Below are 27,474 nucleotides of genomic sequence, written 5' to 3' on the forward strand. Positions count from 1 at the left end.
CACCCCATCACTCTCATCCCATCACTCTCATCCCATCACTCGCATCCCATCACTCTCATCCCATAACTCTCATCCATTTACTTATCACATCGCTCACGTCTGAACACTTAGCTTCGTGTTGCTCAGGTCATCCCTGAACCTAGCGCTCATCTTAGGCGCGTTTCTGATCCCATTACCCTTGACTCATTGTCAATATCTCATGACTTTCATGTCACAGCTATATCTCATCGCTCGGGTTGTTACTTTTGATACCATTGATCTCAGACTGCAACCACGTGTACGGGCTGAAACGTCTTGCATTAACTATTACCAACCCAATATCTTGACATTCGTGGAACAGAGTTCGTTCTGAATTTTTTCTTCGAAAACCCGTTTGTACAAACCTCATTCCTCGATATCCCAATTGAGATACCTCACCCATACACCACTTGATCCAGTCGGATGCTCACACATGACGATTAGAACTTGTCCCAGTTCTTGTCAAACACCTTCAGCGTAGCCTCAGCAACCTTGTCACCGAGCTTCAAACCCTCCGTGCCTGCAAACTTGAAGTGAATCTATCACCAAAAGGTCAGTCAGCCACATCCATCAAAAAACAATCCTGGTTCCGGGAAACTTACACCACCAAACTGCCTGCTGATACTGTTCTCCTCATTCGCAAACTGCACACTCGTGTACCGCCTTGTAATCACACCCCTATTATCCAGAGTAACATTGCTACTCCACGTGGCATCGATCCTGTCCCCCTTATTCCACGCCTTGATCACATGCGCCGCGGCGCTCCCAAAAGTAGAGTGGGTAGATACATAGTCCGGGTGGGAAGGAGTAGGTCTCAAGAGGGGAACCCAGTTGGTATCAGTCTCGTTCCTCCCCGACTTGAGCCAAACATCAGGGTAGTGAACGGCCGTGACCGGACGCCAGCCTTGGTAGGCGTACTTGACGTCCCAGGAGGCGAAGCCGGCGTTGGCGATGGCGTAGTTGAGCTGGGCGTAGAACTTGGCCGACTCGAGGGGTTTCTTGTCGAGCTTGGAGCCGACGATGGCGCCGGCGAAGCGGTTCCAGCCCGTGACGGAGGACTCGCGCCAGAAGTAGGCCGTGTCGGTATCGTAGGCGGAGCGGTTGGCGGAATTGACAGCGCCGACGGACTTGACGAACAAAAAGTCGGCTTCGTACTCGGCCGAGTCGGTCTTGGGAGGGGGAGGGGAGCGGAAGCGGGTGATGTCGCCCAGGGCGGCAAATGGGCGGGTGAAGCGGGCTTGGGGGGTGTCTGGGAGGGGAGCGCCGCCGGGGGTGGGCTGGTAGACTCCGGGCTGCTTCGGGCCGAAGGTGAAGTCGACAAAGTTGACGAGATTGTCGTCGGCGCGAGCCTTTGCTACCTTGGCGGCGGCAGCTTGGCCGATCTTGGCGGCTTGCTTGCCCTTGCTGGAGTTGGGGTCGAGACCGATGATGGGGATGACGGCGCGGAGAGCGGCGTCAACGGGGGCGTACTGGCGGGAGCCATGGTAGACCCAGAGGATGGCGTCGTGAGCGGCGTGAGAGATGGCGAGCTGTTGGAACTCGAGACTCTCACGCTTGGAGTTCACGGCTGCTTCGTAGACGGCACCCTGGACGACGGCTGTGTACCAACCGGAGGGAGGGGAAGAAAGACCACCGGTGGCATTAACTACCACGGCGGACTGGTCAACCCTAGAAGAGATGTCAGACTGTAATCAACTACCATCCCAGAGGGTGAGATATCGTACCAGTAGTAGACAATATCCGTCGGAAAAGCCGCATTGACTACACCCACGACCGCGGCAACGGTCCCGAGGGAGAGCTTCATGTTGTATCAAGGCGTCAACTGACAGCTACAAGATACTGGTGGATTGATGAACACAGATGAAGGATGGTGGCCAGAATGCAGGAACCCGCGAAGCACTGCCTGACCTAGAACTCGACTGTTGATCCAGATGAGGGATGCTTATGGACCCGGATGATAACCTGCATTTATACAGGCCGTCTGCATCCCGGAATCATCGTGTTATTGTTGACATCTAAGTCACCATCGTGGCCGTGGCATGGTTGGGTGTTGCTGCGGAGTGACGAATGGCGTCAGCTGCAACTCTGATTACTCGAAAATCAATACTTTCGGGATCGAGGACGAACGTGCTTGCTGGGTGGTCGCTATTTGTCTTATTTCCTGCCATATTGGGCGTCCTTGGCAGTGCAACTGTGCCTGCGCCTGCATCGTGTTTGGTGGTTGTCCATTCATACAGGCTGTTTGCCGTTGCGGTCGGCAAGCCGGAGTGCACCCCGCGGTATGGCGACATCTGCGGCGTTTATTTGTGCTGATTTATAAGGTAGATCATAATACAACAACACCGCGCAGGGGATATCATCGTGAATCTCAACAATCATGCTGGTCTGTCGCCATCCGCCCAGACATATTGTTGATGGGAGACCCCCACGTTATGTTGATCTCAGAGAACGCTTCTGAGGGTTGGCATCGCGTGCGCAAGTACGCTTTGCTTTTGAAAAATGAACGAGGATGCAACTCGGTGTGATTATTCACCATGTCGCCATGGCTCGGTCTAGATCGTGGGGGGGTGCTGTTGATCGATCAAATGAGATCTGGGGTCCTTGCTGATTGGTTGCTGATTCCGTCATCCACTCAGTATCGTGGACCTTGTTTCAAATACTACGAAGGCATCAATGTTTGTATCAACACTTGAGGTTGAAGGTGCCTGTTGGGTTCTTACGTGAGTATTGATGTCTACCCCATATTTCATGCAAAGCAGGTGCTTGATTCCACGGTGCCGTGGAATAAGCTACCTTTTCCTGTGTCTGCATCGTAGCAGGAACGCCTCTCCCAACAATTTATGGACTCGTCTCAGAGCGCTTACGCTGTCATGATTGTAAGAATATTGAATTTCACTTTTGGTGATTCACAAACCTCCACGTGAATGAGGAGGTCAGGCCATGCCTTTTATACTATCTGCCTTTTATACCTACCAGCGACCTGAGACCAGTCCCGTATCTTTCGTCTTGATGGTTTCAAGTGATGATCTTTTTTTTCATGCTTTGTGTATATATTCCAGGTGCTATTCCCTGACATGGCGCTTCCATGAGCTTACGATACAATTTGACCACCTTATTTCTGGATCCCGGTAGTTGCCTTCAACTGGGCTGTCACCTTCTTCCCCGTTCCAGTACCGTCCGACCCAGACTCGCCAACCAAGAGCCACACGGGACAATCAGTCAACTTACCTTGGTCTCCTGGTACCTGTACCATGGATAGAGTTCCGAGTCAAGGAAGAATGCAACTGCCGCGGCACGAGAATATCAAACAGGTCGAGCTCCTCCTTTGTAGATTGTCTCTAGAGGACCAAGCGCCAAGATGGGCGTATTGGAACAGAGATATAAGGGTAATCAGATTGCTTCAATAAGACTGCAGCAAGCTCTTAGCTGCTCACAAATGACAGCTTTAGCCGGGCCAACCAAGATTGCCGTCTGCTTCATTTGACCCCGACCAAATCCCGGATCGGCGACATGTGGGAACCATGTGGTGCTCTCCGCATCTGCGAGGCGTAAGTATGAGCGGGCTGGAAGGCAAATACCGTGCAGATAAATGAGGTAGAGAACTGTGGATGGTATGTAAATTGATTGGTTTGCTTATTGTGGCCTGACTGACAGGTGGGCTAGACAGCTCAAGGGTCCTGGCATTTAGCCTCATACTATCGACAAAGACCGTATCAGAGGCACTTTTCATATGCATTTCTAACTTATCCATCATCTTCATCCATAGCGTTGCACTGCTCCCCACAATGATCCCTTTCATTCGGTACTTGAATATTCTCCGTCAAAGGCCTTTGACAGGGTGATAAAGCCCACAGCACCTGTCATGTCACAGAGAGCTTTCTGGTGTTGATTTGGCCTCCAACCACGTCAGCATTCACTATGAAGATACCCACGAATACAGTGCTCCTATTTGCAGCATGGGCTGCACCGAGAGCATCAATCAAGGGTGTGCCGGACGTTCTGACCAAGTCTGCCCAAGACGTCATCCAGGCCGCTGGCGCCAGCGCATCTTGCGAGTGGTTCACCCAACCGATAGATCACAGCAACCCTGAGCTTGGAACATGGCAGCAATTATATTGCGTAAACCCTGCCAAATGGGGAGGCCCCGGGTCGCCCGTGGTTCTCATGACTCCTGGCGAGACCCCAATCTGGGGGTCCATCACGCCCAGCCGAGGTTACAGCTTTCTGGATAACACAACCATGACCGGATTATACGCACAGGCCATTGGGGCGGCAACCGTTGTGATCGAGCGTAAGCTTCTGATTTGACAATGTCTCTTCGCCTTTCGCTAACGTACTATGTCCCCCAGACCGATACTTTGGCGGATCTTCGCCGTACGATGGCTTCGATGCCGAGACTCTACAGTATCTCACAATGGACCAAGCAGCCATGGACATGGTCAACTTTGCCCAGAATGTTGTCTTCCCTTTCGAAGACGGCAAAACAAGTGTGGCTACTAAGGTGCCGTGGGTTTGGTTTGGGACATCCTACGCGGCAACGCTGGGCAGCTGGATTGAACACACCTATCCTGGCGTATTTTACGCGTTCCATCTTAGCAGTGCTATCGTGCAAGCAAACACCGAGAACTGGTACTACTACGACACTATCCGAAAAGGAATCGATTCTTACAGGGGAGACACACGCTGCACTGTTGCGTTGAATGAGGTTTCAGAATATGTCGACAAGTACTTGCTGGCTTCGAACCGGAACGAGACGGAAGTGCAGGCGCTCAAGCTATTGTTCGGCGCGTCATTCCCGATTGAGGATGACGACTTTGCCTAGTATGCCACATCTCTTCCTTCTTGGGTGTCCTTGCTGACCATTTGCAGTGCTATTGCGACGCCGTTCCGCTACTGGCAAGAAACCAACGGTTACCACGATATCTTGGAGATGTGCGATGCTATCGTCGGCTCAAATGAGTCGGAAGAAAACGACGTTCTGGGAACTGTTCCTGGCTCTGTCGGGAACTACGCTGCATACTTTAGGATGAATTTCAGACAGTCAAGTAACGAACCCGCACATCCCCCTTGAAGGGAGGACTGCTAACACTGCCGCAGCTTGCGAGTATCTCAACACCTGGGGACAGGAGGATCCCCTCTGGTGCCTCAACACACATTACGAGTGGAATCCCTATTTCATTGCGAGAACCCTCGGGAACCCTTGGCGCACCTGGTACTGGTTCTTGTGCAATGAGCCGATTGCATCCTGGGCCACAGGTGCACCAAAGGAGTCGCTCTCGATGGTGTCACGAAAAATTGATGCTCAGTACTGGCAAAGACAGTGCGAGCTTCACTTCCCGGCTACACATGGCGAGAAGTACGGCAGCGCCAAGGGCAAGACACCTACCACTCTGAACGAAGAGACTGGTGGCTGGCTGCGGAACTCGACGCGTGTGATCTGGACGAGCGGGTGCGTGATTGTCCTTCTTCTTTGTAGCTTAACGGTACTGAATACTGACACCAAATCTAGTGAATTTGACCCCTGGAGAGGAACAAGCATGTCCAGCGAAATTAGAACAGGCGGTGTGCTGCAGTCCACCGACAGCGTTTCGGTCTTCCTCATCAAGAACGCTGTGCACGGCGATGACGCATTCACCACTCGTGCGCTTGGGAACCTCAACATTAAGCCTAACCCAGAGGTTGTCAAGGTGCAGGAGCAGTCTGTTTTGATTGTGAAGAAGTGGGTGGCTGAGTATTATGCGAAGCAGAGCAGCCAGAAATAGGGGGTAGCGGTCTCTGTTTTTGAGTCGAGCAGCAAGTAGTTGTTGAATTGTGAATCAGTGTCCCGTTTATCTAAAAGTACCATATCGATAAAGGGCTTGGGCATGAAGATCTCCACAACTGCTTTGCCTCCCCTTTGCAAGATTCACAACTTCAAGCTGTGTTTACCAGAGATCCAAACCTCACTGAATGGGATGAGAACTGGCACTGGGAGTTGTCACTGGCTCCACGACTATTCACCCTTGGGTTTCTTTCAGGCAGTTTGGGTCCACAACGGCAGTAGGGGCCTATATGGAGCGCCTTCCACAGTGCTGAGAAGACATCTCACCAACGACAGTGACTTATTGGGATGAGATTGCCAGCACTGAACAGTGTCTATTACCCTACGGCGGCAAAGAGACCACCCCGTCTTCATTCCATCACCAACACATTCCTAAACCTCGGCTTCCCCCCCTTCATCCCCTCAAACGCCTCATTCACCCTATCCAACCCAAACCTCTCGACAAAACACCTCACCCCATTCCTCTTCGCAAACGCCACCGCCTCCTCCCCATCCACCGCCGTCCCCGTTGACCACCCACTAACCGAGACCGCCTTCGTCACCATCAAAAAAGTATCAAACTCCACCCCCCCAACCGGCGCCAAAACCACCATCCTCCCAAAATTCGCCAACCCCCCCAGCAACCCCCCAATAGCCTTCGCACTAGGCGCCGTACTAACAATCACCTTCGCCCCTCCCATCTCCTGCAACCTCTCCACCGGATCCTCAACCAGCGAATCGATATACCCATCCGCCCCCAACTCCCCCATCACCAACTCCTTCTTGTCACTCCCCGTCGAGACTCCGATAGTCTTGTACCCCATAGCCTTGGAGTACTGCACCGCCAGATGGCCCAACCCTCCGACGCCCTGGACGGCAACGACGGCCTCCTCCCCGGGGATGATCCCGCTGTGGCGGAGGGCGTTGAAGACGGTCGTGCCGGCGCAGAGGAAGGGAGCCGTGGAGGCGGGGTCGGCGTCGAGGGGGATGCGCGAGACGGCTTCGTGGCGGAGGAGGCAGTATTCCGCGTAACCGCCGTTCATGGAGACGCCGTTGATGGCTTCGTTGGCGCAGTACTGGTGGGCGCCTTTGACGCAGGAGGGGCAGGTGCCGTCGTGGCCTGGGGGCGGGGGTGGGGTGGGGTGTCAATGAAGGAGGCAAGATAAGGAAAAGGGGGTGATGGAGAAGGGAAAAGGGGGTGATGGAGAGAGGGGCAAGAAGGGAGAAATGGGGTAATGTGCTAAGGTGGGAATGTGACAAATGTGCAAAAGGGCAGGATAAGAAGCTCCACAATGGGAAAAGTAAATTTGGCAGGAACAAAGGAAGGGAAGGAGCGGCGAGAGAAAGGGGCCACAAAAGGAAAGGAGCGTGAAGAAGAAAGACACCAAAGGGAAGGAGCGTCAACCAAAGACCGTAAGGGAAAGAGCAATCAACGAGTGGAAAGAACGACGCAACAAAATACCACAGCAGAAAAATGCTTACCGCCATGCCATCCGCCCCCGACCCTCTCCCCAAGACTAAACCCCTTCACCCCCTCCCCCAGCGCAGCAACCTCCCCGATGATCTCGTGTCCCAAAATCCTTGGAAACGACGTCGGGATTATCCCCGCCGCGACGAAGGCATCAGTGTGGCAGATCCCACACGCCAGCACCTTTACTAGAATCTGGCCTGGACCAGGGGGGATTAGGGGCAAGGACTGCAGCTCCAGAGGCTGGTTCAGTCCCGTGAGCACAGCTGCCCGGAATGTTTTAGGGAGGTTACTGATTGCGGACATGGTGGATAGTGTTGATATATCCCGTCGGGTTGGCGAGTGATATGGAAACGATGCTTGGAAGTCCGAGATGCAATTGAGAGGTTTGCGGAGGTGCACCGGATGGAGGCGGAGACAGGAGGAGATGAAGGTGCGGGCATGGGGGCTTTTGTAAAGGGTGGCCATTGCGAGCGGGTTTCTGGTGTTTGTCGTCGGATAGGGTCTATCTTGTAGATTAGGTGCTTACTCAGTTTGTCGCATTCGAACCGCGGACTTCGGCTTGGTTACTGGATGGAGGCGAAGAGTTGGAGGGACATATTGGACGTGCGGGCTGGTAATCGTCAAGCTGATGTCATGGCGTTGGGTGTTCAGTAAACATCTTCCTAGTATTTCCTAAACCGCAGTTTTCGGTACACCTTTTTTATTTCATTACAACCTACTAATCTCCATATCTTAGCAAGATATTTGATGTCTGTTGTTCCCTAGTAGTACGGTGAGGAGAGTATAGTAGGCTGAGATGGCGGACAATCGGATCGTCATGGGGAAAGCTAATAGCCCGAGTGGGAGGAACAATGACAAGCTCTCGTGCTGTTAGAAAGAGCTCTTGGAACACTGAAGATGCCAGGGGTAGATAGGTAGTCATTGCTGCAGGTGCTGACTGTAATCTACGGAGAAAAACCATGTTTAGTGATCGTGCCGCCGGAGGAACCCTAACCCTGGTCCTTTTGCGTCCAAGCCACTCAGGGGTAATTCAGGAGTTACACCAGGTGGATCCACCTCTTAGCGAGGACAAAGGTTTACCCATCTTGATCATACACATTCCGAATGAACCCATCCGCCTCCTTAATAATATGGACGCTTTGATCCACGCTGGGTGAACTTGGTCCCCCAGCAACTTCCTGCCAGCCCTCCAACAACTGGGTGAGGTGATGTCCTGCAGCCAAGACTTCTGGTCCGATGAGGTTGCGTAACGATGGCACTTGACATGCGGCAAGAAGGACAAGCATTGCCCCGGCCATTCTAGTGATGTATTAGCTGGAGCATACTGACTAGCGGTTGTGACTTACGACAGAGAACAAATCCAGGTGTCTACGAGGATTGTTTGGGAAAAACCTCGCAGATTGAGGATGTGAAGGAGGCAGGCGTCGAGACAGGACTTGCAATTGCCGAGGATGCCCTGGTTCGGTGATACAGAAGGACTGGTGTTCCCGATTCCGTCATTGATATTAGGGAGGGACTGCCCACTGAGCATCCCCATCAGGTACCTATCACAAAGTGAGAGACGTCCAGACGAGACAAAAGCGGCGTAACTTACGGTCGATATATCACACTTCGGCAAGTCAGGTATCTCTGCCTCAGAAACCTCCCATGTTCAGTCATTTCGCCAGACGGCTTCCGCTGTCGCATAGAGTCGATTTCCGGCACCTCAAACGTAAAAGCGCTAGGAAGAACGTCTCTCCACTCCTCCAACTGGTGGTCCAGTTCCGCAACCACGCTGGGAAATCGATTGATGTCCATCCCCGCACCAGTATCCTTTGCGTATAAAAGCTGATGTACTCGATTCAGCAGCCGTCTCATTGAAATGCATGCCAGGAAGTACAACGACGACAGCTCCTCGTCCTTGGGTGACTCATGGGTGTGATACGTGCCCACCGGCAGTGAGACTGAAGACTCAATTCTGGCAATGCCCGATAATGGTACGTGGGACAGCTCAGCTAGATAATCCGATTCGAGAATGTAGCAAGCCCAAAAGATTCTTTTTGTTCTTTCTTCGTCTTCAGCACCGACGTTCCTTGGACTTGGCAGGTGTGTGTTCGATGACTGTATGTAAGGCGACGAGGTGGAGGGGACTGAATCTGCGTAAGACAACAGCAACATGCATTTTGACGATGCTGACGAGATGCACTGCCATGCTTGGAGAGGACGCCGGAGGAAAGCAAAGTAGATGCTGCCAAACCCAGGTCTTTAGTCAGCGCGAGATTGAAATGAGTGGAGGACACACTTACGCAGTGAAGAACAAACACTGAGCTGATGTTGAGCTTACATCAGTTTGAGCCACATAAAGCATTTTCAGTGCTTTTTCAAAGAAGAGGTCGCCCCTAGAGCGAGCAGAAGCCTTTTCTTCTTTTTCTCTCGAATCCGGTGACCGTGGACTGTTCACCAGTCTCGAGGTGACCTTGCTCGCATAGCCCAATGCTAACGTCAACAATGCTAGGCAAGTCTCTGGCGTGTCCTCCTCTTCATGGCAACCACCCAACATTGTCTGCTTCGTTTTTTCCAGTTGATGCAGTGACATTGTTGGGTACCAAAAGTTGAAGTTTTGGGAAAAGGCATCCAGGGTTGCATCTATTTCCTCTTCTGGGAGATTGCACGATGCATCGTCAGACCACTGGCTTTTGACTTTCAGCGGGTGGCGCGACCTTTCCAGCTCGAAGATTGGTATGTAATGCTGTCGAAGACTGGGAAACGCATCAAAGTGTGGCCAGTGCAACACGGACTCAGTCGTCGAGGTGTGCCAAGATTCGAGCACTGCATTTTCGAGCTCGTTGGGGGTAGGAGTTGTCGGACTCATCCCATACTGGCCAATACTTCTAGTACGTTGACGACTGAGTGTTTGGTGATGCGTATGCAGGTCACTCAGAGGACTGCTGGAGAAGCTTGTGGTTCGTGTTGACGCCGTTTGGGTTGAGGTTGTCATTGACTGCAGCGACATCTGGAACATGTCAGACAAATGGACTCGAAGTCTGCCCATCCGAGACTCGAGTAGACCTACGAGATTGGCGTTCATTTTATGCAGGAAGGTTTCCAAACGTAACACTCCATCCAATATCAAGTCGCTCTTCCCTCTCCTTGATTCACACTGTCAGCTTTTCCAACATCTAGTGTTCTGCTGTGCAAGAAGTGCTACTGACGAATTGGCCTCGGAGCCATATGTGCAGTCATTTTCGGTCGAAGCACATGCCACGCAAGGATCTTTCCCATCACATCTGAATTTCGTAACCTGTGAGCAACTGTCTCTACTCTGGGTTTGGAACCCACACACCGGGGATCTCACCTGATTTTTCGTGCTCGGCACAGGTCACACTTCCACTTCATCAGCCCAGGCTGGCGGAGTAAGCAAGACAGTTAACACTCACCGCATGGGATGTACGAAGCCTCTTCCTCGCAGGTTCCCCTGCGTGCACGTAGTCGATCATGATTGCAGAGGACTCATGCACCCCGAAGCGGACCAAGAGGTATCCCAGCACTTAGTAACGTTGGAGAAAACTGGGTCTTGGACTGGAAACTGGGGGAGACATGGGCCCTTAAGCTTATTTTGCATGTGCTGCGGAGAAAGCGGGGATAGCAAGGGTAAATCGAGAATCGCTTGTTATCCTGGGTGGTATTGAAGAAATATTCCGAAAACCTTAAGCGCACCCTGATCGCCTCGGGGGATTTTGGTCCGTTCCAGAGTTGACAACCAGTCGGCACAATCACATTCCCTCCCCTACAGGTATACATTATGTTAGTACCAAAACCTCTCCTATAGGCTTTTTTGTGCAACTCCTCTGTCAGAGTATGGTCCAAGGACTAGGTACCTAGGTACATACTCATTCAATACCAGCAGCTCGGCTCCTACATGTTTCACAATCCTAAGGGTCATGATCAAGTTCCGATGCTGGGTTTGCGCCGACTGTGTTGAGAACAGTTTGGGCACTTCTCTTCTCCAAACTCTTCTTGACCGGGTTAGGGGCAGAAAACACCTCTTCCAATTCCTCCAATGTTCTGTCTTTGGTCTCTGGAAACAGGAAGTAGATGAATGCTGCCTCAAAAAGATCCCAGAACACAAAAACCAAGTAGAAGTAATAACCAATCTTCTCAAAGGCAGGGCCAGAAGCGTACTGCAAAATCGTTGATGCAGCAGCCGAGGAGAAATTCCCAACGGCGGTTCCTTTGGCTCGTGTCGATGTAGGAAGGCACTCTGAAATGTACATGCTTTGAAGGGGTGTCCAACCAAATGAGAAGACAATTCCGAATATGAAGATGAAGGCGATGGTGGTGTTGGCAGCTGCTACTTGGGTCGGATCATCAGTAGCCATTTTGCTGGTGCCTGTGATGATGGCAAAGCAAACAGAAGCAAACACAATCGTGTAGAGCAGCAGCGCTCGCCGGCCAATGACGTCTGACATGCGAGCGCCAAGAACAGCTCCGAAGAGAGACAGCACGGGGTTGATACCGTTGAGTGCCAGCACTCGCTGCTCTTGCACAATACCTGCGGACTCCAGCATTGTGACCATGTAATAAGACGACAACGAATTGCCGCTGATCTGGCCAAAGATGCCCATCCCGAGAACGCAAATCAGACGCCGTCGTGCGGAATGAGTGTTCCACAATTCATGATAATCGTACCACTTCTTATCGGACGCCTCGAAGGAAATTTGGTTCATCATCTCCTTGATTTGTAACTGGACAATGGGGTGATCGGTCCGCCCTTCTCCATGATAAACGGCCAAGACGTGGAGTGCATCCTCGTGTCTGTCTTGGGCCACCAGCCATCTTGGACTTTCTGGCAACCAGAATACACCCAAACAGACTAACCCAGAAGTCACCATCTGGCACCAAATCGGAATGCGCCAAGCATCGAGCGTGCCAATGTAGGAGCAACCGTAGACTGTCCATGAGGCGATGATACTCCCAATGTACCACGTGCAGTTGTAGAGACCTGTGAGAGTACCTCTCCACTTCGGATGAGCCATTTCAGACACGTAGCACGGTGCTGAAACACAGCAAAAGCTCACCCCGAATCCGAGAACGAAGCGTCCAGCGAGGAATTGGCCGGGAGTTGTACTCGGTGCTTGGACACAAGTACCAATGATGATGATTATAGCCCCTGTGAACATGCCCCAGCGGCGCCCAAACCAATCGTTGACGGGACCAGTGAAGAAGACTGCTGCGACGGAGCCGATGTTGTACATGGCGAAGACCAGGCCGGTACTTGATCCTGCTGTTTTCCTGGTGATTCAAAGTCAGTACGGTGGTGCGAGTATCATATACAGTCCAACTGAATGTATCTTACATGTTGAAGTACTGTTGATACGACTTCATCCCGTTCAGCCCGCCCATCAGGCTCCCATCGTAGCCATTGAGACATCCACAGAGGTAGGCTATTGCAAGTACAAGGTACAGACGTGCCATCTTTGCCGACCAAGGGGAGTATTTGGTGTCGTCGACATCGTGGGCGAGCCGCACGGCAACGTCGGTGTCGCGGAACTTGTCATCGTGATGGTCGGCGAAAGACGCCGCCTTCTCTGTGCTCGCCGCCATGTTGTCGGCAAACTCTAATGGATTTCTTCAAGGTTAGCAATGGGAAAGGCCAAATCTTCTAGGAGAACGACGGTGGTCAGTGAAAGAAGAACTTCCACTCTTCGGGATGTGCAGTGCTTTTGTGAAGCGTTTACTTCATTGTGGTATCATTGATGTGGTATCAAACCACTGCTACCTAGGTAGCTTCCCCGCACAGGACATCTCATTATGGTCTTGATGCCGGAAGATCTGAAGCTTTAATGGGCCGGATATTGCCTTGCATGATTTCATGGTGGCATTGTTCGTTGAATGCCGGCGCTTGATGTATCAGTGTAACTTAAAATTTGGTCCACCTATCCCCCGCCTATCCCACCCCCACTGAGCAGGTGCATTGCCGTTCGGCTCCGATATCCCCGCTCGATGTAATTGGATGGGTGAATTCGTTGTTGAGATCAACCCCGCCATCTCCAACATTGAGCTCTCACCACCACCATACCTGTCCTGATCTTTAGAGGGGCTGTTTTGTTTCCTTGTATACATTCTTGCTAACCAAAATCTCCAAACAAAACGTTTGTTCTATGTCCCTGTCTAAGGCAAGAAAGATCATCAAAGGTTGCTTGATCAAAATAAGGCCCTTCGTGTCTTGGTATTGGCGGGGATCAAGCAACCGCTTTCCTAAATCTACCAGACCTCTTCAATGCTTGGTCAAAATGATGTTTTACGGGGCAGCTGCATGTTGAAGCTGATTGGAGGGATATCTGTGGACAACAATAATGGGACACTGAAGATCCCCCGCATATGTTCGTCGCGTGGCACGATTTCAACCCCAATAGACCCCTCACCACCACCATTGCAACCCGTCTTCCCAAACACTTTGAGGACCTAGCTGGAGGGGGTCTAGAAAAATGTCCCAGCTTCCAACAAGGGCGGCTCCTTTCCAGCTTGGAAACACGGGCCCCCAAGCAGCAGACATGGCAGCGAAAGACCTGCCCGACTATTGCAATGAGAAAGTCTTCCGCCGCAACACGCTTCCTCCACGGTCTTATAACCTTGACACGGCAAGACTCTCACTCAACGGCCAGTGGAACTTCCATTACGCTTCGAATCCTTCGAAAAGTCCCGATCCGACCGCCAATACCTCGCATGCTGCGTCCGAGGGCTGGACTACCATTCAGGTTCCTGGTCACTGGCAGCTTCAGGGCCATGGCCGGCCTCATTACACGAACGTTCAGTACCCGTTTCCCGTCTGCCCGCCCATGGTGCCCTCGGAAAATCCAACCGGCACATATAGCAGGTCATTCTTTCTTCCGGAAAGTTTTCACGACTATCAAGTGCGTCTGAGGTTTGATGGCGTTGACAGTGCGTATCATGTCTGGCTGAATAAAAAGGAAGTGGGCTATGCGCAAGGGTCCCGGAACCCTGCCGAGTGGGATATAACCAAGCTGCTGGACACGAAGGGTCCCAACGAAGTGGTCGTCAAAGTTTACCAGTGGTCTGACGGGTCATACATTGAAGATCAGGATCAGTGGTGGCTCTCTGGTAAGCAGTGCATCCATCTCCCATGGGGACATTTGAAGATACGAAAGAATAGTGGCTGACTTTGTTTGGTCCTAGGAATCTACCGTGACGTGAATCTTCTCTTCTATGAGCGCGCCGGCCACATACGAGACTGGTATGTACATTGGATACACTCGATATTGTCCACGTCGCATTGGCTAAACCCTGCGTTCTGATCCTCAGGTTCCTTCGGACCGACCTAGATGCTGAGTACAAGGACGCTATTCTGCACGCCACAATCGACGTTTTTACGACAGTTGACCTAGCCGACTTGGCAGTCATTGTTAGAACTCTACCAGAAGAGGACACGATCGCTGTAGTGCATCAGGAGGTTCGATCAACCGGATCGATCGAGCTAAGCATTCCCATCACCAATCCGAAGAAGTGGACCGCCGAAACCCCCAATCTCTACTTGGTCGAGATACAGTTCAACAGGCTGGGGGGTGTCCCTATCACCTTTTCAGCTGTGGTCCGTCAGAAAATTGGATTTCGCAAGGTTGAGCTTAAGAACGGGTTGATATCCGTTAATGGCCAGCCGATACAGTTTCGTGGCGTGAATAGACACGACCATCACCCCGTTTTCGGAAGAGCAGTTCCGGTAGACTTCATACGAAAGGATTTGCTTCTCATGAAGAGGCACAATATCAATGCTTTGCGATGCAGCCATTACCCCAGCCACCCAAAACTGTTCGACATTGCGGATGAGCTTGGTTTGTGGGTGATCGATGAGGCGGATCTCGAATGTCATGGATTCTATGACGCCGTCGCTCGCCCACAGGATATCCCTGAGGAAATGGACTATGAAGAACGTAAAAAGCTGGCGTTTGGAAAGGCCGCCGAATACACGAGCAACAATCCAAATTGGAAGGCCGCCTACCTGGATCGCATGGAGCAAATGATACACCGGGACAAGAACCACCCATCTATCATCATTTGGTCACTTGGAAATGAGGCATTCTATGGTCAGAATCACAAAGCAATGTACACCCTTGCCACACACCTGGATCCCGGGCGGCTGGTGCACTATGAGGGTGATGCCCAGGCTGAGTCTGCAGACATGTACTCGTTCATGTACCCAACTGTCGACAAGCTCATAGAACTGGCCAACACACGAGGCGTCAAACCGGACGGTACCTACCAGAAGCCTGTGATTTTGTGCGAGTATGCCCACGCAATGGGAAACGGCCCGGGCGGGCTCGAAGATTATCAGCATGCGTTTCGAACTCACCCTCGCCTGCAAGGCGGTTTTATCTGGGAGTGGGCTAATCACGGGCTTTTCAAGCGGGAGAGCGATGGCAAGCAGTACTACGCTTACGGCGGTGACTTTGGAGATACACCCAATGACGGCACTTTCGTGATGGACGGTCTGGTCAACAGCGCTCATCAGCCTACGCCGGGCCTGGTGGAACTCAAAAAAGTGTTCCAACCTGTTGCTGTTACTGTTGAAGGAGATGAGCTGGTCATTTCGAATCTATATGACTTTTCCGATCTCAACCATTTGTCAGCCACCTACAAGGCCGAAAAGTTAGAAATCAGGTATGATAATCACCATTCGTACAAAGCTGTCACCTACCCAAGTTTGACTAACTGGTGTCTAGAGAGAGTGTCGTGGCCTCCGGGATTTTGAACCTCCCGCATATACCAGCCGGTAAAACGGTGCGAGTCGCGATCCCTGAGGATGTACATGTCTGGCGCAAGAGGAAGGATAGCCACCAGCCCCACGTATACCTCACGATATCGTTTGCTTTGAGGATGCCTACTACGTGGGCAGCCCTCGGCCACGAGGTTGCATGGTTTCAGCATCACCTCTTCAACGGGCACTCTATAGGCCCTCACGCCGAAGACGGAGGCTGGCTCTCTTTTGAAACCACTCGGACCGAGGCTGTTATCACCGGCCACGGCTTCACCTGTGTGTTTGACAAAACCTCCGGGTACATTACAAGTTGGACACATGCAGGTCAGAAGCTTCTGCAGCCTGACCCAACAACTGGCGCGGCCATTATGCCGTCGTTTTGGCGTCCGCCTACCGACAATGATCAAGCCTTATCTGTGCCATACTGGAAGCGTTTCGGTGTCGACACCATGACCAGTCAGCTCCGGTCGGTCAGTGTGGCTGGGGAAGATTATTACTGCGTGGGAGAGAACGGCAAGAAGATCTTCAGGAAGGTTATAGTTACGTCTACAGTGTTCCTGGCTCCTCCGGTTCTCGACTGGGGCTACCATGCAACAATTACCTACACCATAGAAATGTCGGGAAATCTCAGCATCGCCGTTACTCTGAAAGCCACAGGTTACGCTCCTGAGCACGTGCCCCGCATCGGGCTCAACCTGTGTCTCCCCAGGCAACTGGACAAGGTCAAATGGCACGGCCTCGGGCCGGGCGAGTCATATCCCGACAAAAGATCGGCCCAGCGGGTGGGAATCTGGACGGCAGAGTCTGTTTCAGAGCTACACACACCCTATGACGTCCCACAAGAGAACGGCAACAGGATGGGCACGCGGTGGGTTACCATTGTGAACCCTTATAGCGGCGGATCGGGGCTGTTTGCGGAGCCCGGTATATATGGACACGGCAACAGAGAGAGTGGTCTGGACGTGCCATGTAATTTTGCTGTGTCGCGGTACTCGACAAAGACGATCCAGGACGCAAAGCATCCGTGCGACTTGGTGGAGGAGAATGCCACGCTTCTTAGGCTAGATCACAAGGTCGCCGGGGTAGGCACGGCCGCCTGCGGTCCGGGGGTGAGGGAAGATTTGTTGGTCAAGGTGGACAGGGAAAAGGAGGTCAAGTTTGCGTTCAACCTCGGGCCATGGAGCGAAGTGGATGCGTGAGTAGCGGGTAGTTTTCGATCTCAAATACTTGGATATGTTTTGGAAAGAGATGACATTGCACTTGGTCCCTCAAAAGCGCTCAGAGAACACCAAAAGGTATTAGGGCAAATCGTTGAACATCGAACTCGACAGTTTGGTAGACCTACTGGCCTTTGAACCAAAAGCGTTTTCCAGTTCAAACAGCCGACTTACTAATATGATATCCCACACAACCACGGCACGTGCTTCCAGGAGGTTCCTCTCCCACAGCTCAACAACCCCGCAGTGAGTGCAAGCGGGGGACTCGGGATGGACCATGTCCGCCACCCTTCTCATCAAGCTTCCGGCAAGAAGATCCCAACTCAGCCGTGCTGCCAGTGTCATCATGCCCCCAACAGTCCAGTTCAACCCCTCCGCCACCTCATGGCGCTCTTCACCCCCCACAGACCTGGGCAGCACCACCTCCCAAACGATCCAAACCTTTCACTCCCTCCTCCCCTCCTACAGCCCCACACCCCTCCAGCCCCTTCCCTCCATCGCCCAAGACCTAGGTATCAAAGCCGTCTACCTCAAAAGCGAAGCCTCCCGGCTCGGGCTCCCTTCGTTCAAAATACTAGGTGCCTCATGGGCTGTTTACCGCGCCGTACTTGACTTCCTTGCCGTTGGGCTGGTTCCCAACCAGGCACTCCCCTCTCTGGATGACATTAAGAAAGTGATCCACGACAAGGGTTTGGAAGAGTTAAAGGTAATCACCGCCACAGCAGGCAACTGGGGACGGGCGGTGGCCAAGATGGCGGGGTATCTCGGTTTGAAGACCGTGGTTTTCGGGAGTGATCATATGCATCCTACCACAAGAGAACTGATACGCAACGAGGGGCTAGGGGCCGAGGTTAGGGTGGTGAGAGGGGGGTATGTTGATGCTGCGAACGAGGCGAGGGAGTATGGGATGGAAGAGGGGAGGGAAAAAGAGAGGTTGTTGGTTATGGATATGGGTTTTGAGGGAGGGGAGAAAGTTCCTGGGGTGAGTTCGCAAGTCTGATGACAATGACATTTGAGTTGTTATGCTGACAGTGGAATAGTGGGTTGTGGAGGGATACAGCACTATGCTTACGGAGTACGAGACTCAGATTCGGGAACAAACTGATGGTCAACGGGGTGCGACACATGCTTTTGTTCCTTGCGGTTGTGGATCTATCGCGAGTGCTGTCACGCAGTTTTTTAGGGACGCCAAAAGGGAGGATGATGTGAAAGTTGTGGTTGTCGAGCCGGATTCTGCGGCTTGTTTGTTGGCTTCACTTGAAAGGGGAGAGGATAGTACGGTTGAGACAGGGGATGAGACGATTATGTGTGGGATGAACTGTGGGACACTGTCAGGGAGCGCTTGGGAGGTTTTGGGGAAAGGTGTGGAGGCGGGTGTAGCTGTGACTGATAAAGAGGCTCATCGGGCTGTGGTGGATCTTGAGAATGAGGGGGTTGAAGCTGGGCCTTGCGGTGCGGCTACGTTGGCCGGGTTGAGGAGAGTCTGCGCGGATGTTTCGGCGAGGGAGAAGTTGGGGTTGGGTGTGGAGGCGGTGGTAGTGTTGTTCTGTACGGAGGGGAAGAGGGAATATGAGGTGCCAGTGTAACAAGGATTGGATGGACGGAACCTACCGAGATTTGGTTGACCCATCATCTGGTCAGGGCGGCCGATGTTCACGGTCCATAGGATGAAATGCTCGTGGGTCTTAAACAGGAAGGCTGTGTGGAGCATAGACTCGCACGACTCAGGCCAACAACAACAAAGTAGAGCCAATGATTTGGAACACGGTGGTTGGATGATAAAATACAACTCAACTGCGCGAGGATGCGGGGAGTGTGGTATCAGCTGTTGGCACATGCAGACATAATGATCCGATTGCTGCTATCTACATTTCTATACCCGTTCATTTCCGTTGGTCCTTGATGTGTCAGAAAATGCATCTGCCTCACTGGATGGCGTTTGCCTCATTGAAATCTCATCAACAGACAGCAAAGGGATGCTACCTTGGCTGTCGTTCTGCTAGATCTTGGTCCATGGCCACTCTTCTTGGCTGACGAGAGAGGCACTTAGTTGGCCATCGTGATCATAGTCGCAGAATTATCGCTGTTTCCCAAGTCAAAGACAGCCATGTACACAATAACCATTCGCATCGCTCCACCTCAACATTGGCAAACCCACATTATATGGCCTGAGGCAATTCAGTCACATGAAGTGAGACAATAGTAAAATGGCTGATTGATTCACCGCAGTTCGGTTTGCCCGAGATCCAACCGAGAAACATGGGGCAAAGGGCTTTGAGGAAGGTGACACGAACAGTGTTTTGGTGCAAAGCGGGCCAAGTGACGTTATCATTATCCACATGCAAGTCCACCCCAAAGGCAAGACGGCGTGGTATCACGTCTCGGAAACTAGGACTTTATGCAGATCCCCCAGCCAATTCACCCTCCGAAAAAAATCCATCTCGGTAAAGGTTTGAGCTGTTTGTCTGGAGAAAACTGCACTACTGAATTTCTGGGGATGCGGGTTCAGGGACCCTGTGAAGTTTGACAGGTTGGTTCCCGCAAAAATATCGGAGCGACACAGAAAGTTGATGGACGGAAACCAGACTTCTATGAAACACTGGATGGCCTATCAACTCTCTAGAACTGACCGGAGTTTCGTCCGGTCCACCGTGAACTCCGTTTGGCGGATTTCCCATTGCCTAGAAGTGAACAACTGCCGCTCAAGCTTCCCCAAGCTCCCGGCCCGAACACCAAGAAATCTTCATCTGAACTATGACCTCATCGCACCCCACACCAATGCGACCCCTAAAACCCTTCACTTGCGAACCGGACCTTGGCCGAAGTCACCGATACTCCTAACTGCAGGTTTCATATCAAGAGTGTTTTTTCTGACCGTATCCGCGTTGGGATAGCCATGGGAATATCCTTTCAAACTTTTCATCCGAGGTTGCACCATGCAGAAACGATGATCACAATCCAACCTCTTACACCCACAACTACCCACACAAAACCCACCAGATCTGGGAATATGGGCGGAACAAGATCGTCCCCCACCCCGCTGGGATGCCCTTAGCCCGCCAATGCGATTCACAGGCTCGACAGGACCGCACGTGGAGGGTTACCGAGTGACAGCATCCTGCAACACGCTCCACGGTGCTCGACAGCGGCTGGCAACGGTTCACTCGACCAACACGCTATCCTACACAGTCCCACCCTTCTCGCCGCTCACTGGTTGCGTAGTAGCCGGGAGAAGGGACCGTTCCCGGAAACCGTTACCTTTCAGGTCGGAGCCGGCCAACCCTTCCAGCATGCGGGGCTATGGTATATAAGATGGGCGCCTGTCCCGGGTCTGACCGTCCAGCAAGTTTATCAGTCATTCCTTCTTCACTGGCAACGGCCGAATCGTTACGACCATGGCGCCACCAAAGTTCATGGGCCTCTCTGGGAGGCCGTTATCCATGATGGTATCAGCTGTTGCGACGACGGGGTTCCTCCTCTTCGGTTACGACCAAGGTGTGATGAGTGGTATCATCACGGCCCCAGCTTTCAACAAAATGTTTCCAGAAACAAAAGACAACTCGACAATGCAAGGATTTGTGACGGCCATCTACGAGATCGGATGTCTGGCGGGCGCCATGTTCATGCTTTGGGCTGGTGATCTGCTCGGCAGACGACGAGGCATCATTACGGGCGCCAGCATCATGTTGATTGGCGTTATCATTCAGGTTGCGACGGTCAAGGATAAGAACCCGCTGGCTCAGCTCATCGTTGGTCGCGTTGTCATGGGCGTTGGAAACGGCATGAACACCTCGACAATTCCCACTTACCAGGGTGAGTGACACAACATTGTCATCAAACAGGAAACAGGCAACTGACAATGACCACAGCTGAATGCAGTAAGACGTCCAATCGAGGACTTTTGATCTGTATCGAAGGTGGTGTCATCGCTTTCGGTACACTGATCGCCTACTGGCTCGACTACGGTGCTTCCTACGGGCCCGATGACCTTGTCTGGCGTTTCCCTATTGCCTTCCAGGTCATCTTCGCCGTGCTCATCATCTTCCCCATGATGTTCCTTCCCGAGTCGCCGAGATGGCTTCTGAGCCACCAGCGCGAGGCGGAAGCTGACCGAGTCATCGCCGCCATCCGTGGTTACGAAGAGGGAAGCCCCGAGGCTGTGCTCGAGCGCAACCTCATTGTCGATTCTCTCCGTGCCTCTGGTGGTTATGGCCAGAAGAGCACTCCCGTCAAGGCTCTCTTCACGCACGGTAAAACGCAGCACTTCCGCCGCATGCTGCTCGGTTCCTCGGCCCAGTTCTTCCAGCAGGTCGGCGGCTGTAACGCAGTCATTTACTATTTCCCCATCCTGTTCGAAGAGTCCATCGGCACCGATCACAACATGTCACTCCTCTTGGGCGGTGTCAACATGATCGTTTATTCCATCTTCGCCACCACTTCCTGGTTCATCGTCGAGCGCGTCGGCCGGAGAAAGATGTTCCTCATCGGCAGTTTGGGACAGTCTCTTTCCATGGTCATCACGTTCGCCTGCCTTATTGACGGCAAGGAAATGACTGCTCGCGGCGCTGCTGTGGGCTTGTTTACCTACATTGCCTTCTTCGGCGCCACCTGGCTCCCCTTGCCCTGGCTCTACCCTGCCGAAGTCAACCCCATCAAGACCAGAGCCAAAGCCAACGCTGTCTCCACCTGTGTCAACTGGCTGTTCAACTTTGTCATTGTCATGGTTACGCCTATCATGGTCTCCAACATTGGCTGGGGAACCTACCTCTTCTTTGCGGCAACAAACGCTTGCTTCATCCCGGTCATTTACTTCTTCTACCCTGAGACAGCAAAGAGATCTCTCGAAGAGATCGACATCATCTTTGCCAAGGGCCACGCAGAGAAGATGAGCTATGTCCGGGCTGCGAAGGAGCTGCCGCATTTGCAGCCAGAGGAGATTGAAGGGTACGCGAGAAAGTATGGTCTTGTTGGGCACGGCGAGAGCGATAGCTCGACTGAGGTTGGAACTATTGGTGATGAGAGGAGGGATGTGGAGAAGAATTTCAGTGGGCAGAGCGGGAATACGACGAATAGCAGTGATGAGGGGTTGCCTGGCAGAGGGCCGGGTCCGTCGGTTGTTGATGAGGGGGGTGTGGAAAGTGGTTTTGGGGATGGAGTTAACGCGAATAGGAAGGCTGATAATTAGGGGGGGTTATGATGATGACGATTGAGAGAAAAAGAATGGTGGATGATATGGTGGATGATACCAGGCTTCTAAGCATGATGTTTTCTTATTTTTTGAAGAGTTTTTTTTTTTGGATCACTCATGACTTATAGACATAGACGGCTATGGTCGTCTGGGAGAGAATACCCTTTTGGCTTTTGTAGATATGGCTTTTTTTATGGTCATCTAGGATAGATGATAGTTGATGAAAGATTTTGTTTTTGAATATTTTGCGCTTGTGTTGGTTCTTGGTGTGTGTTGAATGATGGATGATGTGCAAGGGTCACATGCACTGTCAACACGGCCTGTGAGGCCGGCTCCCCGGTTATGGAGTTCCACGATTGCCACGAAGTGGCAATGTCAGGTCTTTCGTCGAATTAACATTTGCGTGTACCTGGAATAAATGGGGTGGGGTGGTGAATGCTGAGGAGTCGCAGCAGTTGGGAACATCCATCCCTTCCCCCTGTCGATCCACGATAATATTGACTTATTAAAGTATAGTACAAGTCAAGATCTCTTGAACTTGGGTCACCTACGGAGTCTCGAGGTTCTTGGTATTCGGCGACTGATACTTGGGCATGCAGTACACAATTTGCTTATCCTCACAATTCCAAGCTGTCAACTCCAACACTACATTTGCAGAAACACCACCTCGTAAGGACAACACAATAACGCAATTATTCAGCTACGGCCTCTGTCGTAGCATCCACCTCAGCTTCATCGGGCTTGTCTCCCGCTGCCGTTTTGCAGCCAAAGTTACCGCACCCATACACCCACTGGCAATCACACAAGTAGTAGCACTCAGGAGTCCTGGTCAATGGCGTAGATCCCTGGCAACTGGTAGTTACGTTGCATCTGTTCCAATTCTCCGCGGTGTGGCACTCGAGTGCCCAGTAGCCACGACGCCTGTAATGGGTTGGGTTGGGCGAGGTGTCGGCTGCTCCGATGGGCGCTGCTATAGCGAAAGTGATGTTGAGCCCCAGAAAGAAATTTGGATAGTGGAGGGGATCTAGATGGTGGATTTACTAGTAGAGGGCTGTTGAAGAGGGGTTCGTATGGTCTCTCTACCTTCATGGTTGGATGGTGGGATTGGAAGAGTTGATCGGCTATACAGGGTCGGTGGTAAGTGGTCTTTGATGCCTGAAGGATGTACGATGCGATGGTGGAAAGATTGTTAGATGATTGAACCGTCTCAGGAGGAGGAGGAAGCGGTTTACATATATACAGAAATCGGCTTGCTGCGACTTTGAGGTGGCCTCCCTCTCAGCTTGACGCCTAACAACAATGCTTTGCCTCTATCATGTCTTCAGTATCTAGCAAGAACTTGCTTTTTGTTGTTCGCCGACGGGCAGCAGATATGCTGGTCATGAGGATACTTGAAAGGAAGTTATTTCAAGTGTCGGTAGGAGATTGCTGTCTTGCTTTGCAGCATACCGCCGCTCGAAGGATTAACAATATGCACACACAGACACACACAAGCGAGGCCGTGTAGATAAACCTAGCACTTAATAGTGTGTTCCAAAAGGACATCCTTGTCTGGGCACGAATCGATTGGCAGGTGGTACACTCACAGATTCACCACATGTGGCACAACTAGGTATTTAGACCGTTGAGGCTCTTTGCATGAAGTCATATTTACTCCCTGGTCAAGTGCAGGGTCCCCTTTGTCATGAGCCATGATCATACACGTTGTGGTTTTCCCAGCATTGTTACCAACAGTCAGTCGTAACATAGACGCTTCTATGCCACTTTCCCGTTTCATGATGAATGACAGGACCAACGTAACCTCCTACCTGTCAAGAGACATCAGCGGGTCGATCATTCCTTCCGTCACTGTGAAAGGCAAGACGGGTTCCCCGGAAGCAGCGGGCCTTCTAATTTAAACTCTGTTGTTGGTCTACGTGTTGGCGGCTCAACCAAAGTATTGGGTCGAGTTAGCAAATCACATTCATACTCTGTAAATTAACAACTACTTCACCGAACGGCTCTCGGGTGTACTCATGCTTCCGTCATCAGGCCAGAACTAGTCGACGTCAAGAGTCTTTCGAATTTTGGCACAGAATCTCTCTTCATCACAACACGAACCGCTGGCAGCCGACCAGGCCACCACAAGGAACAATACAGACCGCATTCCATTATACTCGGACCGAATACTCTCTCTTATCACTGTGCCAGAACCCATTCATCAACAAATGCTCCTCCACCAGAAAGCTGGTTGCGACAAATCGAGACGGTGTATCATTCACCAGTTCCCACAGCGACACACACAAATCATATCCATTCCAACCATATACCCAATTCTTGTCAAAGTTTTCATCAAATCCTCAACTCACTGCCCCGACCCAACCGTTTCCCAAACCAATACCATGGACCCTAACAACGCCCAACACCAATCCCTCATCCCTCACCCACCCCTCGAGCCCGCCCTGCAGTCATGGACAACAGACGGGTGCCCCATAGTCAACGGCAAATACCTCGATCTCACCACCGGCGAGGTCAAGACACACGACGACGGCCTCGTGACCGGCGGGCCACCCTCGCTAAGCGTCTACTGGCACAACAGATCTCCAAAACCGCATCATGACAAGGACCAGCCATTCTACTCCCTCTCGGGCTTCCGCCAGATGACCGTGACAGATTACCTGGCTAAGGTTGGTGACCTACTCAAGACAGGTGTTTACACTGTGAATGCGATGACCGCGACGAAGTACTCGGTCAACTTGCTTATCATTACTCCGCTCACGAACGGCGGGTTCCGGGAAGCGCTTGGGAGGCATGGGTTGCTGTATGTTGGGGCGAGCTTGGGGGTTGGATCTTGACGAGGTGGCCTGTCATGTGAGAAGCGATGATGCTCCAATATCTGCTCAGATCCTATCCAGCAAAGAGCCAAAACGCAATCATTGTGACCACCGATGGCATAGTTCGTCTGGCACATGGTAGCATTTGGAGGGCCTTCAAACCGCGCATAAAATGGCACCAAGGACAGACATGAACAGACACTAGCTAAAAGCCAACATGCCTTAAAGAAACAAAACACTCATTTTCAGTCTTGGATGCTTCTCGTCTGTTGCCTGGTTGCCCCTGTGTGCCTTGATGAGTCAGATCCTGATTTTGTTTTTCCACCAGACTAAGCACGCAAAGAGTCATCGACCGTCAGTCACCCTATGTATATTAGCCAGGCCTCAGCCCCCAAGTCAGCCAAGTTGAGAGCCACCCATCTTGATGCGGCCTCGCTTCCAGATGTGTTGGCCGCCACTCAGAACATCTCACGAACCACCTAACCCATTCATTGCCCTTGTAAGTCCTTGCCTCAATCCAAGCAATTGAAGCGGAAGTCTGACAACACGGACTATCAGCCGCAACCGCCCCGCAACCAACCACCCCCAGGGCTCGCAGTCGCCATAGCACAATCAAGGAACTCAAACTGGGTCAACATATAAGACGGTAAATTGGTCCATGTACCCACCGGTCGAGGTCAGATCACGCGACGGCCATGTGATCGGTGGACCGCCGGCACAGGTTGCCTGGAGCAACATGGATCTAAGGCGCGATCCCAAGGACCGAAAACCATCAGATCCGGTAACTTGCTCCCTTGAGATCATAATGACGGAATACCTGGCCAAAGTTAGGGACTTTCTCAAAACAGCAGTTATTCGTACCGCAGATGCAATCAGTATGCCAAACAGGTATGCCATCTGCTTGCGTGTCAGTACTCTGCTTTCGAATGACGAGTTTAGAAAGGTTCTTGTGCGTGCAGCGTGGGTTGCTGCAGGTTGGGGAGAGTTTAAAGGCCGAGTCAACGTTTTATTTAGAAACAAAATGAACGTTCTCAGGTTGAAACTCCAACTTTCGGCCGAGTCAAGCAGCAAGCTTGCTTCTTGGCTGACTTCAATGATAGCTGGCCGCCAGAACGCCGCACACTCCCGCCACTGTGCTGCCGCCCACCTGATGAAATCACTTCTTGGAAGTGTGACAACAACGAAATCCGCCTTCATCGCCCTCTCCGCGATCAAATCCCCACAATAACACTGCTGCCCAGCCTCCGTCCCACAGTATTTCCTCCCTTCCCCGCAAAAGTCCGCACAAGCCTGGTTCGTCATCTTGATACTCGTCGTCTCGGCGAACTGCTGCGTCAGGATCCGCTCGAGATCATCAATGTAGCAGCTTATGTACCTGTAGTTTGGGGCCGTGATGTGAGTCGAGATTTGCTGCAGCAGGGGCTGTGGGACTTTGGGTTGATGAGGGGGTTTCGCTAGGTGATGTTTTGGTTGGTGGGGTGGTGGTGCTATTGTTGTTGGGCGACTCGGGGAGAATAGGTACAACGGTTTGTCCACGATGGGTGTGGGAACCGTCTGCTCGAGAGAGGCAGTTTTTCTGCCGTAAATCCCTGCTACAAAGACCGAGACTTGCCATTACAAGAAGTAACAAGCCGGAGACGACGATGAGAAGAACGCCGAGTCGGATACCGCAGAGCTTCTTCTCTGGTGGGTCGGAGATCTGTTGTTGGGCTGTACAAGGTGCTTTTGGATAATACTGATAGGGTATGCGTACTGGTATAGGAGGACGCCGAGGGCAGGTAAACGGGCATCGGAGCTGTGTGGTGGACATTGTAGACTTTAAGTCCTGAAGGGTCGTGTGGCGACAGCGGCGAGATGGGATTCTATTTCAAAAGTCAGCATGAACGCCGTGTAACATATCTCTGATGATAATCCGTATCTTTCGCGAGTGATCTCCGGGCATTGTGAGTAACCGCGCGGTCGGTGATAAAGGAAGGAATGGGTAAATGGTGGGGGAAGGATAATAGGTCTGGATGCGGGCTCTGGAAGGATTTGAGGAACTGACCCAACCCCATGGATCAGGTTCAGGGAAGGGCCGCGCCATGCCTCTGCGACCATGCCACCGGCCACCGACCACCAAAGTCCATAACATAAAAGCCAAAAAGCCCATCACAAGTCGAGAATCGACTAACCAAGGCCAAGAAATGGTCGACATTGCCCTCAATCCAATCAGGAG

At 52.0% G+C, this 27,474-nt stretch overlaps 10 protein-coding genes across 10 annotated transcripts; 5 read left to right on the top strand and 5 right to left on the bottom strand.

The window, feature by feature from the left end:
- Positions 1 to 231: 231 nt before the first annotated feature.
- QC762_105120 (uncharacterized protein) lies at positions 232 to 2,840 on the bottom strand. Its single transcript, XM_062884902.1, has 4 exons — positions 2,739 to 2,840; positions 1,743 to 2,677; positions 621 to 1,686; positions 232 to 557 (listed from the first exon to the last, which is right to left on the bottom strand). The coding sequence occupies exons 2-4, from the start codon at positions 1,820 to 1,822 to the stop codon at positions 459 to 461; spliced, it is 1,245 nt and encodes a 414-aa protein (XP_062747814.1). The 5' UTR covers positions 1,823 to 2,677; positions 2,739 to 2,840; the 3' UTR covers positions 232 to 458.
- A 106-nt stretch (positions 2,841 to 2,946) lies between these two features.
- QC762_105130 (uncharacterized protein) lies at positions 2,947 to 8,017 on the top strand. The gene is made up of 7 exons (XM_062884903.1): positions 2,947 to 3,629; positions 3,682 to 4,309; positions 4,368 to 4,839; positions 4,888 to 5,063; positions 5,116 to 5,467; positions 5,528 to 7,144; positions 7,209 to 8,017. Exons 2-6 carry the CDS (start codon positions 3,937 to 3,939, stop codon positions 5,778 to 5,780), a joined length of 1,626 nt encoding a protein of 541 aa, XP_062747815.1. The 5' UTR covers positions 2,947 to 3,629; positions 3,682 to 3,936; the 3' UTR covers positions 5,781 to 7,144; positions 7,209 to 8,017.
- Positions 5,878 to 7,754, bottom strand: QC762_0002700 (putative secondary metabolism biosynthetic enzyme; the record flags this gene model as incomplete). Its single annotated transcript, XM_062882769.1, has 2 exons — positions 5,878 to 6,938; positions 7,301 to 7,754. 2 exons carry the CDS (start codon positions 7,752 to 7,754, stop codon positions 6,190 to 6,192), a joined length of 1,203 nt encoding a protein of 400 aa, XP_062747816.1. The 3' UTR covers positions 5,878 to 6,189.
- A 348-nt stretch (positions 8,018 to 8,365) lies between the features above and the next one.
- QC762_105160 (uncharacterized protein) lies at positions 8,366 to 10,765 on the bottom strand (the record flags this gene model as incomplete). Its single annotated transcript, XM_062884904.1, has 8 exons — positions 8,366 to 8,588; positions 8,636 to 8,833; positions 8,884 to 9,516; positions 9,575 to 10,281; positions 10,342 to 10,417; positions 10,481 to 10,555; positions 10,624 to 10,652; positions 10,706 to 10,765. 8 exons carry the CDS (start codon positions 10,763 to 10,765, stop codon positions 8,366 to 8,368), a joined length of 2,001 nt encoding a protein of 666 aa, XP_062747817.1.
- Positions 10,766 to 11,200: 435 nt separating this feature from the next.
- On the bottom strand, positions 11,201 to 13,169 carry QC762_105170 (uncharacterized protein; the record flags this gene model as incomplete). Its single annotated transcript, XM_062884905.1, has 3 exons — positions 13,007 to 13,169; positions 12,625 to 12,897; positions 11,201 to 12,560 (listed from the first exon to the last, which is right to left on the bottom strand). Exons 1-3 carry the CDS (start codon positions 13,009 to 13,011, stop codon positions 11,201 to 11,203), a joined length of 1,638 nt encoding a protein of 545 aa, XP_062747818.1. The 5' UTR covers positions 13,012 to 13,169.
- A 162-nt stretch (positions 13,170 to 13,331) lies between these two features.
- LAC4 (Beta-galactosidase (Lactase)) lies at positions 13,332 to 17,240 on the top strand (the record flags this gene model as incomplete). The annotated part of the gene is made up of 4 exons (XM_062884906.1): positions 13,332 to 14,390; positions 14,466 to 14,523; positions 14,592 to 15,944; positions 16,007 to 17,240. Exons 1-4 carry the CDS (start codon positions 13,757 to 13,759, stop codon positions 17,238 to 17,240), a joined length of 3,279 nt encoding a protein of 1,092 aa, XP_062747819.1. The 5' UTR covers positions 13,332 to 13,756.
- Positions 17,241 to 17,535: 295 nt separating this feature from the next.
- Positions 17,536 to 19,183, top strand: QC762_105190 (uncharacterized protein; the record flags this gene model as incomplete). The annotated part of the gene is made up of 2 exons (XM_062884907.1): positions 17,536 to 18,240; positions 18,299 to 19,183. 2 exons carry the CDS (start codon positions 17,536 to 17,538, stop codon positions 18,842 to 18,844), a joined length of 1,251 nt encoding a protein of 416 aa, XP_062747820.1. The 3' UTR covers positions 18,845 to 19,183.
- A 414-nt stretch (positions 19,184 to 19,597) lies between these two features.
- QC762_105195 (uncharacterized protein) lies at positions 19,598 to 20,369 on the top strand (the record flags this gene model as incomplete). Its single annotated transcript, XM_062884908.1, has 3 exons — positions 19,598 to 19,708; positions 19,844 to 20,121; positions 20,153 to 20,369. 3 exons carry the CDS (start codon positions 19,598 to 19,600, stop codon positions 20,367 to 20,369), a joined length of 606 nt encoding a protein of 201 aa, XP_062747821.1.
- A 284-nt stretch (positions 20,370 to 20,653) lies between these two features.
- On the top strand, positions 20,654 to 23,334 carry QC762_105200 (uncharacterized protein; the record flags this gene model as incomplete). Its single annotated transcript, XM_062884909.1, has 2 exons — positions 20,654 to 21,071; positions 21,128 to 23,334. The coding sequence occupies 2 exons, from the start codon at positions 20,654 to 20,656 to the stop codon at positions 22,441 to 22,443; spliced, it is 1,734 nt and encodes a 577-aa protein (XP_062747822.1). The 3' UTR covers positions 22,444 to 23,334.
- Positions 23,335 to 26,613: 3,279 nt separating this feature from the next.
- QC762_105208 (uncharacterized protein) lies at positions 26,614 to 27,356 on the bottom strand (the record flags this gene model as incomplete). The annotated part of the gene is made up of 2 exons (XM_062884910.1): positions 26,614 to 27,121; positions 27,178 to 27,356. 2 exons carry the CDS (start codon positions 27,354 to 27,356, stop codon positions 26,614 to 26,616), a joined length of 687 nt encoding a protein of 228 aa, XP_062747823.1.
- Between the last annotated feature and the right edge of the window lie 118 nt (positions 27,357 to 27,474).

This window comes from Podospora pseudocomata (genome assembly GCF_035222375.1).
Source record: "Podospora pseudocomata strain CBS 415.72m chromosome 1 map unlocalized CBS415.72m_1, whole genome shotgun sequence".
NCBI lineage: Eukaryota > Fungi > Ascomycota > Sordariomycetes > Sordariales > Podosporaceae > Podospora > Podospora pseudocomata.

Excerpts from the sequence above, each read along its gene's own strand:
- QC762_105120 (XM_062884902.1), bottom strand. The coding sequence starts at position 1,822 with ATGAAGCTCTCCCTCGGGACCGTTGCCGCGGTCGTGGGTGTAGTCAAT. Across the intron at positions 1,687-1,742 it reads ACGGATATTGTCTACTACTG|GGTTGACCAGTCCGCCGTGG; the intron begins GTACGATATCTC and ends CATCTCTTCTAG. Across the intron at positions 558-620 it reads TCAGCAGGCAGTTTGGTGGT|ATTCACTTCAAGTTTGCAGG; the intron begins GTAAGTTTCCCG and ends TTTTGGTGATAG.
- QC762_105130 (XM_062884903.1), top strand. The coding sequence starts at position 3,937 with ATGAAGATACCCACGAATACAGTGCTCCTATTTGCAGCATGGGCTGCA. Across the intron at positions 4,310-4,367 it reads GGCAACCGTTGTGATCGAGC|ACCGATACTTTGGCGGATCT; the intron begins GTAAGCTTCTGA and ends TATGTCCCCCAG. Across the intron at positions 4,840-4,887 it reads GAGGATGACGACTTTGCCTA|TGCTATTGCGACGCCGTTCC; the intron begins GTATGCCACATC and ends GACCATTTGCAG.